The 18,002-nt window shown below is 36.3% G+C and overlaps 1 protein-coding gene across 2 annotated transcripts in view; it reads right to left on the bottom strand.

Annotated features, from left to right (window-relative positions):
* The window catches only part of CNTNAP5 (contactin associated protein family member 5), a 263,158-nt gene that overhangs the window by 185,137 nt on the left and 60,019 nt on the right, over positions 1-18,002 (bottom strand). Inside the window, exons 2-3 of one of the 2 annotated variants that reach the window (XM_048953699.1) lie at positions 17,798-17,908; positions 11,332-11,525 (exon numbers count right to left, since the gene is read on the bottom strand). In XM_048953699.1, coding sequence (XP_048809656.1) covers positions 11,332-11,525; positions 17,798-17,908 — 305 coding nt within the window. Of the gene's footprint in view, positions 1-8,911; positions 9,017-11,331; positions 11,526-17,797; positions 17,909-18,002 lie in introns of those variants that run through there. The other variant, XM_048953700.1, reaches the window with a different exon arrangement.

Below are 18,002 nucleotides of genomic sequence, written 5' to 3'. Positions count from 1 at the left end.
CCAGAGGGAAAAAAACAGAGTTGAGTGGAAGACAGTGAGAAGTCCAAGCCTTATTTCACTGAAAAGCATTGCCACATGTCTTGTCTTAACAATAAGGCATCAGATACACAGTTACTTCTAGTAAGTCTGGACAGACACACAATGTAGTAAACCTCTCTAGATAAAATGGGCAGCAAAAATGTTTTCTAGATAAAAAGAAAAACAAGCTTCAAAGCAAATGAGAGAAACAAGTAACTTTCAAGTTCAGAAAGTACATAATTGTATAGCTCCCAGTCTAAAATAGGTAATGTTCAGCACACGATTCAAGGTTTCAGATGAAATCCTGACCCAAATGCTTCTTGAACTCCAGCAGTTCAGTGCCATGCCCACCACCACTCTGTGGCGCAGAACCTTATCCTATCTCCCCACCTGACTCTGCCCTGACACAGCTCCATGCCATTCTCTCAGAGAGCAGAGCTCAGTGCTGCCCCTCGGCTTCCTGTGAGGAGCTGTAGCCTCCATATTGCACTACCCAGAGCTGCTCCCAGTGCTGGAGACAACACCACACAGCACAGGGTGGGACAATCCCTCTCTTCACCCAGTGGCAGTGCTGAGCCTGATGCACCCCAGGGTACAGCTGGCTCTCTGTCTCACTCTCTCTCTCTCAGGGCACAGTGCTAACTGAGATTCAAATTGTGCCAACCAGAACCCCCTAGATCCCTTTCCATGGGGCTGCTCACCAGCCTCTTAGCCACACTCGCTACATTCATTCAGGGTTGCCCCATCCCAGATGCAGAATCCCGTGCTTGCTGTTTTAAAATTCATACATTTTTGTGTGTGTGGATTTACAACTCCCAAAGGTTCTGAAGACGGCAAGACAGGAAAGCACATCTGAATGCTTTCTCTTCACTATAGTAACCAAATCTTGAGGTTTATTGCCAACAAGAAGTTGCTACATGTAAATGTGTCAATCATGAGCTACATGACTGCTATACAAATCACAATGACTGGAAATTTTCTAAATCATTCTACTAGGACAGTTTCTGCTTTGGCTGACTAAACTTTGCTATGGTTTCTTGGGTATAATTTGTAAATACAATGTGCTCTTTACACAAGTCAACTGCATACTTCAGCTGTCTACACTGACAAAATGAGTAAAAAGCTTAGATCATTTCCCAACTCTGCTTGGATGTTACAGACTGCTTTCAATACCAAAAATAAGGAAGCTTTGATTTTTCTTTCACAGAAAGCTAAACCAAGAGAGGACTACATTTAACACTGCATTGGCTGCAACTCTTCTTCAGGGTAAATCATTTCTGCTTTCATTTGAGTTTGTGACCTTGTAATATGAAACAAATCAAAATTAGAAAGTTTAAAGTGAGTGCTTATTAAAAAGCACATAATGGATACACTGAAAAGAGACAAAATTTTTGCATTCTGAGTCACAAATGAGAAGAAAGGAAAACTATCTGTTCTAAAGACATGCAATGAATATAATGACTGATGCTTGAACAGTGATACTATTGCCAAAGAACTTCAAAGGCATGAGGTAGAAACTTTTCTTAAATTTCTAAATAGAAAGACTGCTTCACTGAAGAAGAAAAAAATTCTCTCTTATTTGGGGAGAAAATCTTTACCCTGAAGAACCAGTTAATTGCAAAAAAGTAATAACTGAAGAATATCCTTCAAAGAGGATGGATCTTGGTATTGGCTCCCCTGACTAAATTGTATCCGTATTTACTGAGTAATGAACTACTGAAGGCTTTTTCAGCAGGCACTTTTTTTTTTTTTTTTTTTTTTTAACTGAAATCCAAACAAGGAAGCTAAGTGACACACAAGTAACTCACAGTTGTTATCATTAAATGATTAGTAGAAATAGTTTGGTCACCAGGCTCATATTATACATGACTAGCATTAAAATACTATCAGGTATGAATGACTTGACAGGGAGAGCTGAATAGCTGTGGACCAGCACTGCAATAGGGAGTGAACATCAGTGCCCAGAAACTACCCGGAAAATATAGGCTTGGGTCTGGCTTGGAAAACATAGTACACTCACTTTGGTGTACTATCAGGAGACATTTAGAAGTCTCTTGATGACAACAAGACAGTAAAGTAGAATTAGAAAAGCAAGATCCAGAAGTCAGACTGCAGTTTTCTTTTGATGCTGCTATAAAACTCCCACCTTGCAATCTCAAGGCACTTATTATCCCCCCATATCGTCCAAAGAAAAAAAAATTTCAAAGCAACAGCCAAAATCAGTTATCATCTCAGTGACATCAGAGAGAACCTGAACCTCAGATTTGCAGGGATTTATTGAAGGACATTATACAGAATTACTATACTCTGCCACAATAGCTTTAGTCTTTAAAACAATTCTGAGGTGAAGGTATGAAGTTCTTTTTGGATCAGCTTTATTTAGTGAACTGGTACAAATTCTGACTTTACTATCAAGACAGTGACCCACCTGAAACAACTGTGAAGCATTTTCTAAACCAACGGGTCTAATATACAAATATACATTGTTAACAAAATTATTATTTTATGGTATTTCATGTTTAGGTTTAGTTCTCAAAGGAAGTTGGACTTTCAACTTAATTTTGCCAAAACCTACCAAACTCTGATGAAGGAAAAGAAGAATCTTCCCCACAGAAGACTTTTTGATTCTTATCACTGATGCAGAAGTCTACATATTTGGATAAAAAATAAGTGGCTCACATTAAGTGTTCCCTTAGTACATTCGAGTGCTTGACTCAGTTTTATTTCTGAGCTGAATCTCATCTCTCCTCCAAGAGAGGAGGTATTATGTAAAGGTATATATATGCAATTTTTATAGTATTTTCAGGATTTTTTTATTTGTGCTCCCAAATCATGAATATTTATTCTCTGAAGGATGAAGTTTAAGTAATAAGAACTATTGTCTATCTTGGTTTGCTCACATTTTTTTAACTCCAGAAACAAAATCTGAACATTGCGAAACAGGCATATGCAGCTCCCTAAAGAGCACCAGATACATATTAGAAGTTTCACTATTAAGTTACATTTCAAAGGAACATCGCCTGCTGATAACAGTATTTGTTCCTAGTGTCCATCTAAGGATTTATCTCCTTCCCCACTCCCATGACAAACAACTTTGAGAATAAAACTGCAATTAATATAATGACCCTCCTGATGAAGGATTATTAATGGTTTTGTTTTTTTTTTTAAAGTTCTCATGAAATACACTTGGAAGCCACTGAAAAAATGTGGAACATACATCATACATTTGGAAAGGCAACGAATTAGAAGAGCTGTTCCATGCTAAGAATGATAGTTTCATTGTTTCATTTTTTTTTCCTTTTAAAATATTGATAATACCCCTAATTCTTTTTTGTTTAATTAGGAAACATATCCAATAGAGTATATTAAATATTTATATTTTGCTTGTATTAGGCATTAGGGAATTCTACTTCCAACTTGGAATACTCTAGTATAGGCATAGACAGTTAAAAAAGATCTGATAGAATTGCTGCTTAATGAGAATGAATAATATTTTTAAGTTCTCTCCACAAGTTTGGTTTGTTTTGTTTTTTTTTTTTTAAAAAAAGCTTTTTCCAGCATCCAAAAAACCAAACAAATAATATGCTGGAACTCCCAGGAATTTGGGTAGGGAGGAAAAATCTACAAAGAGTGCATTGCCAACACTAACTTTAACAAACATCCTAAAAAGTATAAATACAAATATTAAGATGTATATACAGAAATAAAAATATTTCATTATCTCAGTGTCTTCTCTATAAGCCCTCCAGGCCCTTGCATGATATCTGACTTTTTATCCCCCTGCATCACCTCTATCACCTAAATCCAATTCTAATGTTGAAGAGATGTTTCTGTGAATACAGTACTTTTTCAGGAGAAGTATTATCAGTAGCCTTCTTGCTTCTGTTGGGAATCTAGAGGTAAGATACAGTGAGTCTATTAACTCAAAATAGGATAGAAATCTGCTAACCACATAAATAAGAAGTGAACAAGCAGAGATAGAAAATTCTTGGTTTCTCTGCTGGTAATCTTACTGACAAACTAATGAAACAGATCTTCATTTCCACTTCATGTATTAAAGCTTTAGCCATCAAATACAACTCAGTTTCTATCTCTATCTTCTTCTGTCTTACAAGTATCATGCTAATTTTTTTCATTTCTCCCTCCAAAACATCCACCAGTTTATTATCATGTCTTATTAGTAAGTCTGATATCTACAACACCACAATCCTTTGCTTAGCTAATATTCTGATGTTTAATATCAGTAAAATTCTGGGCCTAGAGTGGCTTGCAATGGACTTATTTATAGCTTAGCTCTTTTTATTACATGTCATTTTGACAAGCCCCAAGCAACAGGATTCCAGTTCTCTGTTCATGAGCTTCTTGCTGCAGGAATAATCCAAAGTTTAGAAAGGCTTCAGAGAAAAATAGGTACAAACCTATAGCAATTACTAAAGACCCAAACATTCCAAGTCAAAGAGAGGAGCTGATAAAGTATGTAATTCTTAAGATTAATCTTACTAAGAAAGAATCAGTAAACGCAGCACAATTTTCAGCAGCAGAACAAGCCATCTTATATTATAGTACAGAACAGTACAGAAAGAACAGTCAGAAGACAAGAGTTTTAAAAACAATTAGATGTTAGGAAAACTAGACCCATTCTCATTTGTCCCCCAAAGTGCCAAACAACTGCAAAGAAATCATCAAGATCAGGCTCTAGAAATATATTCTGACTAATGGTGCTATTTTCTGGAGTTTTCCTTTCAAACAAAGAAGATACTCCACGAACAAAGATCCCACTCTCTTCACACTAAGGACGCCACACAAATAACTGCCAAGGATGTCAAGTGCTTCTCCTTGCGCATTTCACCATCATCTGCCTGCTACTCAGCAGCACAAAATGTAAGCAAGATTTTCGCGTTAGAATCATTTCATTTGGATTTAAACAGGCTTTTTATAATTATAAAAACTCCAGATCTCATTACCAACCCCAGAAGCCACTCAATCCTGATTAATATGACCCAGAAGGGACTATGGAAATTAGCATAGACTTCATTGGGAACATTGTAGCAGAAAATATTTGCATACTGTATTCTGTAAAGGCTCTTTCTTGATTGAATACATACAAACTGGCTGTGGAAGCAATTGAAGGACTCAGGTAACCTCTCTGCACAGCACCGCAGTCAATCCAACTATTATTGTCTCAAAATGGCTTTCAGCTGTGCGTGGATCAGCTTTAGTGCTTATCCCTGGGACATCTTTATTTGGCTAATCTTTGTAAATTGTTTGCTACAAACAAATTAATGATGCATTCTCTTTTAACTAAACAGCTTAGTATTTGTTCTTTGCTCTATGCTGCTTTCTCATTTTAGTCCGTATGCAAGCGGTCATTTGCTCACCAGAGGTGAAAGTGTAAGTGGACTGAAACATTTTTTTTTGTTCCATATTTATTTATAATTTGTAAAGGCACGTATTTATAGCTTCACATGCCATAGAATATGATTTGCAAATAGTAAAGAGATTTGATCTAGCGATATGGTTGAAATCCTTCATCTGAGAGGAAATGTTCACTGTTTACCACAATGGGCATCTTAACACACTGCACGAACATTTACTCTCTTCTTGGAAGCCAGGAAGGGAAAAGAGTAGCTTTGGGATTATGGCACACAAATCTGCTGAAGATCCTTGGAGGACACAAATATTTTACGATCAGTCTAAAACAACCAGAACCACACACGACCACTTCACATTCTAATCTGATAAAAAACAGCACTGCAACCACACTGGAGTAGTGTCAAGAGATATCATTTGGCTTTTGAAGAGACCAGTTCTTCAATAAATTAAGGGATAGAATCATAGAATTATTGAGGTTGGGAAAGACTTCTAAAATTATTGTATCCAACCACAGCTCTCCACTAAAAGTATGAAATTGGAATGCAAGTGGTGCTTCCATCGCTATTCTGAGCTGAACAGTTACAGAATAGGTAATTTTTTGGGAACATGCAAACAGGTTTAGGAAGTCAGTAATTAAGGCAATGCCTGCACATAGCCATATTTCTTGCCATTTCCTGGGTTAGGATGCCACATACCAAGCACAGAGAATTACTAAAAACATCTGTGATGGGCATTGTGCTAATATCTGCATTAAATTCTCTCAACTTCACCTTTTCCACTTCTGAGAGAAAATTGTAATTGAAGAGAAAATAATCCACAGATATTGTTTTAACACCTGCTTGCCTGGCAATAATTACTATGTATAAAGGAGATTAAATATATCAGAATACTAGTATACTATGAAACACTATAAAAAGGCAAACTTGTTCTCTCATCTAAGAAAACTATGTAGGACCTGTCTTTACTACAGGTAGAATTTTGCTCTTATCTTGCTTGGAGGGCAACAAGAGTTGGAGCTAAAAAATACTTGAGAACACATCAGTGCAACTATAAATCTGACAAGAGGATTAATATTCCAACTGTGTTGACAATAATTAACTCACCAAACAGTTCTACAATCATCATCCAGCTAGAGAGGAAATGGAAAAGTTTACAGCACTTCAGTAGATTTATAAGCCAATTAAAAATGACCCTCCTCTAGATTTCATTAGAAAAGCCTCTGATTCAGCAAAATCTCACACATGCAAGAGTTTTCCTGAGGAAAGAGGACACGAAGGATCTTTATCACCTCTATTAAAGCCTATTCCTACTCCCCTGAGAGTTACATATTCTAAGGCATCCTTAGCCTCCTGTCAGTCCTCTCATAAGCACTTGCAAGATGTGGGGCTGATGTTATAGCAATTCTTGACATAAGTTGTGCTCTATACCTCTTGTGAACAAGGTATCATTGTCCAGCACCACAGATGCTCTTCCTGTCTTGTGATCTCACTGTTCCCTGCTTCCACCCAAAGCCATCTTGTCCCTTCCACTTGCTGTTCACAGTGGAAGAACTTATCAGCTAACAGGGAACTCAAACATGTACTTCATTAGTGCAATTATCTGAGCAGAGTGTGGAGTATCTCCTTGCTAACTATGCTATTTTCCACATAGCTTCATAGTCCCGATATAAGAACCAGCTCTCACACTTAGAACAGTCCCACTTCATTTCCAGTTCCATTCTTTCTTTTCAAAACCATAACTGAATAATATCCCTTTTCTCTTTTAACTACATACTTCTATGCATCCTTCCCTCCATTTCTTTGTATCTTTTTGTATAATTGTGTTTTTCAGCTTTCTCAATACAAATGGCATAAAAATTACTACCTAAAAAGAAATAGCATTATATTTTGTCCCATTAATATATACAACTTGGACCAACTCAAGCTGCAGCACATATGCAGGTAAAGTAAAATTCTGAATTATTCAACACTTAAAAACATTGAAAAATCATTTTCTTGTTACAAGTCATAAGATTTATGTTTTATGTCTCCCAATCAATAGCTAGTGTGTCCACACACAGCTGATTTATCCATATTGAAAATATAATTATAAGCCTAGTTTGTTCTGAACCACAGAGTCCTTTTGTAACAAGATTATTTAAATACAAATGGGGGTAGAAAATAGGTTTTAAATGGCTAATCTGTCTTGTCTTCAACTCCAGCTGCAGAATTTACTAACATCATAAACACAAGCTGAGTGAAAATGTAAGAGGTTTTCCGATTCTCCTCGCGATCTGTCTGTGCAGTGCTCTCATTAATGGTGAAGTTGATGGGAGCTGTATGAGATCTTTGACAGGAGGATAATGCGCCCTGCAAGCCTTGTAATATCTATGAACAGAAAGGGATTTAAACTAGTGATATGGTCATATGAACTGGTGTGCAAACATCTGTCTTAACTGCAGCCCAATAAAGACCTTCTGTACCGAGGTCTCAGATGCATTGAAGGTCACATACACTACTTGGGCAGACAAAACCTATACCCCAATGGCTGAAAACAACTCAGGAGAATGACTTGCAATAGGGAATATCACACATTAATGAAGAAATTATCATGAAAAGTTTCATCCAGGATCAAATTTACTCAGGGATTTGGCTAATTCCACCAAATGTGGCTGGTGGCCCATAACATGCAGGGGGGAAGGGCTGTGCCAGTAAACCCTTCTTTGAGAGCACTACGTTAAAAGCAGCTGGTAATGCCCCGTAACTTTATCTTTGGGTCATGCAGATAGACTGGGAAAAACTGGAGTTTCAATCTGATTAGGGTTGTTAAGATTTCATGTCATTTTTACTCTAACAGAGTGGAGAAGGCATTTCAAGATCCTGCTTTCCTTTACTGATATGGAAACGAATAAAAATGAAAGAAGCCTCACATTTCTACTTAGAAACAAATGATAACTATCAAATGTAATTTCTACACCTCTCTTTCCACTTCAATTAATAATTATTCTATCAGACTGCTCCTAACAAAGCTCCACTACTTTCAAAAAAAAAAAAAAAAAAAAATTGATTTACCAGACCAAATAGGTCCCTTACACTGATACATAATTCCCACTCCCAACAGCGATAAGTGACTAATTATCAACAAGGAGTGCTTGGTGAAAGGCATTCAGTAACAGCCATACATCAAACACAAACTTCCAGCAAAACAAAACAACACCTGAATGCTGTATCACGGACCCTAACAGATCCAACACATAACAATATCCTATATTGATACAGCAGCAAAATCCATGTCAGAAACCTCAAGCAATGATGGCTTAGATTTCAGAGCCCTTTCTGAGACATGAGTCACAGAACTGCCCACGCATAGTCTGGAACAGCACAGATCTCTGAAAGTTTCAAGAAAATAAAAAAAAAGCAAAACAATTTTTTCTTTAGTTGTGTATAATCAATGAATATAAAGATGTTATAATTATGAAATAAACAAGAGAGTTTGGCTAAGCAGGTTACAGTATCAAAAAGAGAATAGATAGAATGCTTACCCACGTCCTAGGCTTGCTGCAAAACTCCAGAGGAGGGATCTCCAGAAGAGATCCTTTCCCACTGGTAGTCAGCTCTTAAATGTGTCTAGGAGAGGTAGAGCCAGGCTCCACCCCTTCTGGCAGCACAGGATTTGCCTTCACCTGTGTTCCCAGGGCTGACTCATTGCTCACCTCAGGTGATCAATCAGAGGTTCAGGCCATGATTCAGTAGGTCCCATAAGTTGGAATACAGATTGTACAGAACTAACTTGATTTTCATTAATTGCACGGGCAGGCATACAAACTCTTACTTGTGTTACTTAAACTTGTGCCAGTTTATTCAAACTGCAGGTTCTAACAAACCACGAAGTCAGTTCATTTCAGACTTTCACTCTCAGATTTTTGCAACCAAGTTTAGTGATGCATCCCAAAAACCACATCAAGCCCTCTGCCTTGGGACATGGAGAAAATGGCTCTTCTGGATTAGAATTATACTAATGGCATGCATAGTCAGTGTGACTTTTAGAAACTAATGTGCAGGGGAAGAATATCCAAATCCTTCCCCTAATTTACCACCACGTTCTTCCACAACGAAGTTCTGTTTCAATTTTCCTCAACTACTTACAAAAATAAATATCTTCCTTTGTGGTTTTCTTTACAAGAATGTATAAAAATTATCTCAAAAAAAAAAAAATCTACTGAAGCTGTAGAATTCATTATAGATTCTCCTGAATCACCTTCATGCCTGATCATTTAATAAATAAAGGAGAGCTTAGGTTCTTCGTAAATTCTGATTCACTGATAAATTCCTGCTGGGCTTATTCTTATTCTTGCATGCAATACTGGTGCTAGATGAGAAACTCACAAAACGGAATCCATAGGGCATGAAGATTAGCTAAGTTTTATGTATTGTCTTTTCAAATTTCCACTTAAGAAGAAAGTTAAAAAATAAAATAAAAGGTCAAGGAGTCTACAAAAAAGAGACAGACTGAATAGCTGGATATGTAATCAAATATTTAAATTTAATTTTAATATATAATTTAAACAAGCCACATAATATCAGAGAAGGAAGCATCATTTAATGATACCAAGGCTGTAAATCTCTCTCCATTTTGGATTTCAGAGACCTAAATGTGGAAGTCCAGTACTAGATTAAATTCTCAACTATATTCAGTTAAGAATGAAATTTCATTGTTTTAAAACATTTTTTAAAAGTATACCTAGTGGGAGTGAAGCTAACATAATATAACTTAAGTGACACATGAAGCAGAGCCACACTTGACAATTTTATGATCATCTTTGGACCAAAATATCCTCCTAAAGAAAGCCAGCTTTCATTAGCTTTCCCTAAATCAAACTATGATAAAACAAAGACAGTGACAATGCAGTGGATTTTGAAACCACAGAAGTTGACCTTCCTATACATGCATTTCAAATGTCTGCAACATGCACAAGAAAAGAATTATGGAGCCCTTCTCCATTTCTCCTGCTGATCCTCAACTCTCCTAACTCAACATCAGTATGTTTTGGAATAGTCTTCTGTAACACAATGTTTAATAAAGGTGTTAGCCAAAAAAAAAAAAAAAAAAAAAAAAAAAAAAAAAAAAAAAAAAAAAAAAAGAAGAAGAATACGACAAAGCCAGAAGTTTACTTGATCATCCTTATAATGTTCCCTTTCATATTCATGAAGTATATACTTCATTAACCACCAAATACTGCCATGCTACCAAAGCTATTGATCCTCACAACAGTGAACACAGTACGGAGAAGATAGTACAACTCATTAAAAACTCACTAATAATTTATATTTTCCACATTATATTTTAAGCTTCTCCATTCACATATGAGGTGGTGCTGCTAATGGCACATAGACTTGCCAACTGCACCTGCTATGGCCACACATTAAACCTGCAACACAGCAAGTATGACTCCTGCATAAAAATTTTAGGAAAAGCCTTGAGCACTTTCAGTTCATCTGCTAAATCATCCTACAAGTCATGCTGTAGTTCCAACTTTCTCAAGCTGAGGAGCAATTTACCATCCGCCTCCCCCAGCATGCGTGCCGTTGTTCTGACCAGCAAGTGTGCATAAAATTGAGTTAATTTCCATACTTTTCAGAGAAAGTACCTATGTGATTAGCCCCCATTTAGTCTGGTGTGCCTGAATCAAAGCCAGCCAGGCACAGAAGCATGCAGGTCATTTCAAGTGTCCTGAGTATCCTCATAATTTGAAAAACAATGTAGTCCTGCGGGCCTAAACATATATTACACAGTTGGCAATGAAGACACAATCAGGCTAGATCAAAACAGCCCGTAAATTCATTCACGTCTGCTTTCCTTACTGCTATCCCAGTTCTCTGATCAGAAACTGAAGCCATTTCTCCAAATTCCTTATTGAGCCTGAACCAGAAAATCTAAAAGGTATCTCGAGTTCACACCTACCCAAACAGTGTCATCTTTTCTGTACTGCTTCCAGTTGCGACCGGTGTCACTGAACATCAGTGTGTAGCTGGTTACCCAGTCAGAGCTCCCATACCTGCCCTGGGTAGCGACCCCAACAATCTCCACTCTGTCTCCAAGATCAACCTGGAGCCACTGCTGCTTGTTGGAGTCCAGAGGGGACCAGCCTCCAGCTCCTAGGAGAGACAGTAGAAAGGCAGTGTAGGTAACTTATAGGAACTCAAGAAATTAAACACAAGAAAAAAGAATGTTATTAATTCAGGTTGTTAGAGAGGAGTCCAATTCCCAAATGCAAAATTTTTCACTCATGATTTTATATTAGAAAATACCCTAACCCAAAATTTTTAAGGAATTCTGAATTGAAGAATTTTTAGGAAATCTATTCATTGTCAGCTGGAAAAAGGTTATGAAGTATGGCACATCACATACATGCATACACACACACACACACACACAAAATTCATCTTTTCCCTCAACTGCTTCTACAGCTCTGGAAATGATGTCTAATTTCTAATTTGGTATTTTCTTTTTTGCTGCATTTTGAAGGATGAAGAAAAATGTTAGTTATCTTCATGTGTGCCCTAAGTGTTGGGAAAAAAAAAAACAAAAAAAAAACAGTTACATTAGAGGTTGTAAATGCACTCAAATAATACATTGTAAAGCTAGAGAACATTTCGACAAATAACTGAAAGGAGTGCCTTCACATAGTAGTCTCTTCTTCATACAAGTTGCATGTGAAGATTTTGTTTTCTCTTTTAAAATAAATTACAAACATCAACAGTTAACTTCCACTCTCCGTTTTGAATGGAGATTTTTGAAGTCATGCCCACATGTAAGCTCAAGGTTTGTAACTCAAGTGTAACAAATCCCTTAAAATACTTGAATACTCTCTCAAATTCTTCTAGTAAACTGGCACGTGATAATGTTAGAGCAATGAAACATGGAACTGCAATCACTGCCTCAATTATAACACTCCACTCACTATAATAAATGTGTGCTTATTGTTAAAAAGGCAAGTTTTCCCAGATTGCAATACATTATCTCACTTTCTCTAGCTTATTCCTATACTTTTTAATTATAGTCAGTATTTCTGTTACCTGTTTTCCACTTGCACACATTTATTCTCTATATACATTCAGCATTCATTCCAGCCTTACAAATAAGTGAACAACAATACAGCTATGAAAAACAGAGAAGCCGCTTGTTCCAAAGTACTCAAAGCAGCAAATTTTCAGGCTGCCATTGCTTCAGCAACTCATCATCTTGCTTCACCATTACTATCAAAGTTTAAAAGAGTAACTTCATGCAATTACATTAATGCAACTCCACTAGAAAGGGGAAATACGGTGTTGAGAATGAAGCATTAACAAATCTACAAATAAACTACAAGAATATTCCAAATATACACTTCCAAAGAAAAAAAAATATCAATAAATATTGGTTATAAACATCTGGGTTTACCTTTATATTTTATTAACTACTCTGTCTCAAAGCTGATCCTTTTAGTAGAGTATTAAAGTGAACTGAGCTGAAAGATCAATAAGTGTAGCTGATATCAAAGAACTGTATTTCAACGACTTTGCCTTTTAAAAGCATTCTTGATTTCCCTGGACTATATTGGATTTGACAACCCAAAAGTGATTTTTTTTTTTTTTTTGGTCTAAAAATAGATATTAAAAGTTTCATTATTCATTTCATTAAAATAGGATTTAGTTCCAGTTCCTGAAAAAGTGTGCTTATTCCAGCTAGAACTGAGTATGATACCTACTTGGTGTATACTCAGTGACTCAGTCTGCACTGCTCTACCAGAATGCTCCAGGGAAAACAGTTTGCAACCAAACCAATGTGCACTGCTTGCTAACACCATGATTTATTTTTTTCAATGACAACATACATCTTAATATTGCCAAAAATATTTTTTTATTTGCCTAAAATAGAACACTCCTCTTGCCTATTAGTGTATCATGAAAATCTAACCAAAATATTAGGAATTTCACTTATTATCTGACTGTTTCAACCCTGTGCAGACACACAGCTTGAAGAATCCCAGAAGCCTGCAGCTGAAACTCCTAAAATATATTTTATTACTATTATTTTAGTACTATACTAAGGTTTTTTTGTTTGTTTGTTTTTTGTTTTTTTCTTTTAAGTCACAAACTACATATTACTGTTCAAAATCATCCAGCTGCAAATTCAGCTTATAAGGAATTGTGACTAACGCACTTGGAGCCAAAGACGACCTTTTAGACAAAACCTCCACATCCTTGGTACAGACTGAATCAACACAGGAGGCCATAGAAATTTACCTCAAATGTTCTGGCAGGTAATGGTACAAAGTTGTTCCTTTCACCACTCTAAAGAGCTTATTCTAGATGTGAGTATTAAGAGAGATGTGGGCATTTTCCTCTTTCCTCTGTTCTATCTTCAGTCAGTCATTCTCCAACACATCAGCAACTACCAGATGGTGAAAAGTCACCCATACCTTATTTGAGATGAGTTTACAGTAGTTTTTTAAATATTATAACTAGCACCCACTCTATGTTGTTTGTACTCTCCTGTTCCTACTGCTAGTTTAGACATTAAGATGATATGCTTTGCGTGGAAGTATTCTGCTTTATTATGCACCGTTGTTTTCCATTCTGAGCACAGCACAATAGGTTTATCCTTTGGAAGGAAGTCAAAAGAATGATAGACACTGAATGGAAACGTGGGAGGTTTGCACTGGGCTCAAAGCTCTCAAATCACAGATTATAAGGCATCTCTGAACAGCATTTCACTTCACATGAGCACATTCGTCATTGTAACACATTGTAAAAAGTATCATTCTTTAAATGTGAGCACTAAATAATGCAGCAATGACATCTTTTAGCATTACCTCTGTAGGTTTTGTTGATCTTGCAGTCAAGAAGCCAGACTTGTAAGAGATGTTAGGGGTTACAGACAGCACCCTTTCACCTCACACTTTCCCTGGGGAGGGAGCCAAATAGAAGCACCCCAAAAACCTACACTGTTCCCCTTCCCAAATCTTTCACCACTATAATTTCTGCAGTAATTACACTGACTTGTGAGAATGGCAGGTAACATTTCTCTGCAACAAAGACTACCAAAAACAGTGTTACTGAAGACAATGTCCTCTGAATAGATACTATAAACCCTGGTGGGTGGCATAACCCTGGTGTTACTTTCCTCCAGTTGGGCCTAAGTTCTTCTCACAGAGAGTGGTGACACACTGGAAGAGGTTGCCCAAGGAGGCTGTGGATGCCCCATCCCTGGAGGCATTCAAGGCCAGGCTGGATGTGGCTCTGGGCAGCCTGGTCTGGTGATTGGTGACCGTGCAAGTAGCAGGGGGGTTGAAACTCGATGATCATTGTGGTCCTTTTCAACCCAGGCCATTCTATGATTCTATGACAAGGGAATTGAACAGGATCAGACATCTTTTATTAATAGCGTGGCATAAACATAAAATGGACAAAATGTGGCACAGACTACAGTTACTAAATCATGATTTTTGGTTTTTTAGGTAACCTGGAAAATAATAATGTACGAAGATGCCACATTACCTCTCTCAAGAAACTGGGAGAGCGTGATCAAACTCAATACATTTGGCACTTCACAATTTGATATCTGAGAAGTAGGCCATTTCCCCATTCTGCTACCAGATTTCCACTGGGATTCAAGGAATCCAGTACATAGTAAAACAGCAAGAAAATGGTTCAGTGTGGTAGAAAAAAAATATCCTAGTAGAAATATCATGCCATAGGAATGTATACTGTTCCATGTTCATATTGCTCCATGGCAACAAAGAATAATACTAGAACAATGAGGAAGAAGATCATATGGTTTCTCAGCTGGAGATCCAAATGATTCCAAGAAACATTATCAAACGCTTTTTTCAAACCGTATTTGTATATTTTGCTATAATCGTTCAAAAATCAGCACTTAAGTCCACAGCTATGCAATCAATGTTCCTTGATGTTCCACAGAACTACTCAAGATGCCCATGCTTATTTATAACTTATTAACACTAACCAAAAGGAAACGTTCTTTTCCATCCCACAGTGTTTTACAAGCAGCTCAAATAGCTTTATATTGTGCTACAAACTCTTGAACTTCCTGCTGAAGCTAAGTGCATTCCTGCTGCACAGTTTTACTTTAATGCCCAGATCAAATACTTCTCAGCCACAAGACAAATTCCTTTTGACATTACGTATGTTTTATATTCCTATACATAATTACCTATTCTGACTACTCAAACTGAGAGCTAAGAGAGAGTTGGAAAAGCTCAGTTCATTGTAGCAATTCTCTCCTTTTTTTTTAATTATTTATTTACTCAAAACAAAGTGACTGATTAATCCCTCTCAGGGATAAGTAATATATTTCACATCTCAGAATAATGTTCATCAGAATTTTATTAACTGCTTGTACTACTACAAGTACAGATTTATCAGCATTTTAATTGAGCACTTTCAGGACTGCATGCTAAGCTTTCCTCATGTTTTATTTTCTGTTTGTTTTGTGTTTGTGATTATTATTTTTTTAATGGCATATTCCACTGCCGCAGGCTTTTTTTTAAATGTAGCTTTTTTGTTATTGTTATCTTCTACTGAATCATCTCAATGAATTTAAACATTCTGTTTAAACATAAATGAATTTAAACATTCTGTATTTTATAAATTCATATTTCCTTGTTATATTTGTATTTACATTAATAAATTAATATTAATAAATACAATTATTTTGCTCTCTATCTTGAAGTACCATTACTTACAGCTATGTTTTATCAATTATGAATGAAAATAAAATGCATCAAAACACTCCAACATAACCAAAAATACAAGAATTATATAATTCCTCAAAATGATATTTCTTGCAAAGGTGTCTATTTTATTTAATTAAATATCAGCCTAAGCAATTTCCTTCAGCCACCACCTATCACTACTTCTTCTCCCAAACCACGTGAAGTCAGTTGGAATTACACCTGCGTGTTTCTAAAACAGTCCATGCAATAAAAGAACTAAGCAAAGTAGAATCAAATTCTAGGTCCCTCTGTTGGGTTTAGCTCCTCAGTTATCAAATAAAACTTCAAAACATGAAACGCAATTTGCTTATACATCTGAAAGAGCTTCTCTGCTTAGAGCTCAGTTTCAATATTCTCTTTCTGTTTTCACAATTTGCATCCATAAACCACATGAATCTTACAGATGTAATAATGTACATCTAAAGAACTAGAATACATGACTGCCCACTACGTGGCAATACTATCTTAGCACACTTAAATAAGACTTTATTTTTTCCTTCACTAAGTTTGCAATCCATGTAAGTTTTTTTTAGGCATTGTTGATTTTAAGATTCAGTACACCCAGAGCTGAAATTGCAATAAGATTCATTTCAAATCTTTTCCTTTTATCAGAAGACAAAATTAGTGATTTAAGCCAAGTTACATAAGCATGCCTACTCACTATCTCAGCTATTGCTCAAGATAAAGGCAAAGCAAACTGAAATTCTGTGCTCAATGTCTTCAAAATTTCTGTATGTCAGGCAACTACAGTATCACTTTCTACTTGCTGAGGATCTCTGGTTCAGGAGTTTAAATTTAAGACAGTGGCTTCCATTTAAGACTTCTTTAATGACATACCAACTCCCAATCCCTAGTGCCAACTCTTTAAGTGAGATTCCTTTAGTACCCTCCTACAGATTTACCAAACAATAATGTTCAGTTAAAAGACACACTGCATAGATTATATTCAAGTAGGAAAATTCTCATTTATTTTCAATTGAAGTCTCTCTATTAGTAACATACTAATTAGTGTTTTTAATAATCATAATCATACATAACATCATTATGACATACAGGACTTTCCTCTTTTTGATGCTCTAATTTGGGAATGAGACCCAATAACCAAAGTCTGCAACAAAATGTCAAATGATGTCCTAGATATTGCCGACTTCTCTTTTTTTTTTTTCTAATATCAAATTAGATCCCAATAGTTTCACCTCAAATATGAGCTCATTATCAGGGCCTCAAGGACTCCTTGTTACAAATGCCTGCAGTTTTTCCATTCATTGTTAATATTTCTGCTGAGCTGCATAATCACTGAATTCCACTAGAAGTTGCATATCTAGTTGCTACTGCCCTTAATAAACACCTACACTTCAGAATAAGTTCTCAAGTCTAGTAAGCTTCAAGCTCTAAAAATCATAGCAAAATTATTCAAAAGCAAAATAACAACCCAAGCTTCCTACACAATTTCTCTACAATGAGAGAACTTCAAATTAAGTATAAATTTTCTACAATAAAAGGAATGAATTGCTCCTAAATAAAGATCTCACAAAAGCTGAAGTTAACAGCTCTACTCAAACTTGGCTCTGAATGCACTGCATACAAATAATTATTCTTCATCACTATGATTAGAATGAATATTTTAGGCATTTCCCACTGCAACCTTACCATCTCGCCTGTTGAGCTTCGCAAAGCTGGGACTGTGAGTACTGAGGAACTCAGAAGAACTGGTAAAGGCTGATGAAGGTAAGGTAGACACCAATGCACCGTCACAATTATCTAAAATAAAGCAAAAAACAAGAATATGTCAACTTCTACTATTCCATGGTGGTCTATGTTTCTACTCAGTAGACACAGATTAGAGAAGGATTAA

Source organism: Lagopus muta, chromosome 8, assembly GCF_023343835.1.
Source record: "Lagopus muta isolate bLagMut1 chromosome 8, bLagMut1 primary, whole genome shotgun sequence".
NCBI lineage: Eukaryota > Metazoa > Chordata > Aves > Galliformes > Phasianidae > Lagopus > Lagopus muta.
This window is presented reverse-complemented; position numbering and strand designations above follow the sequence as displayed.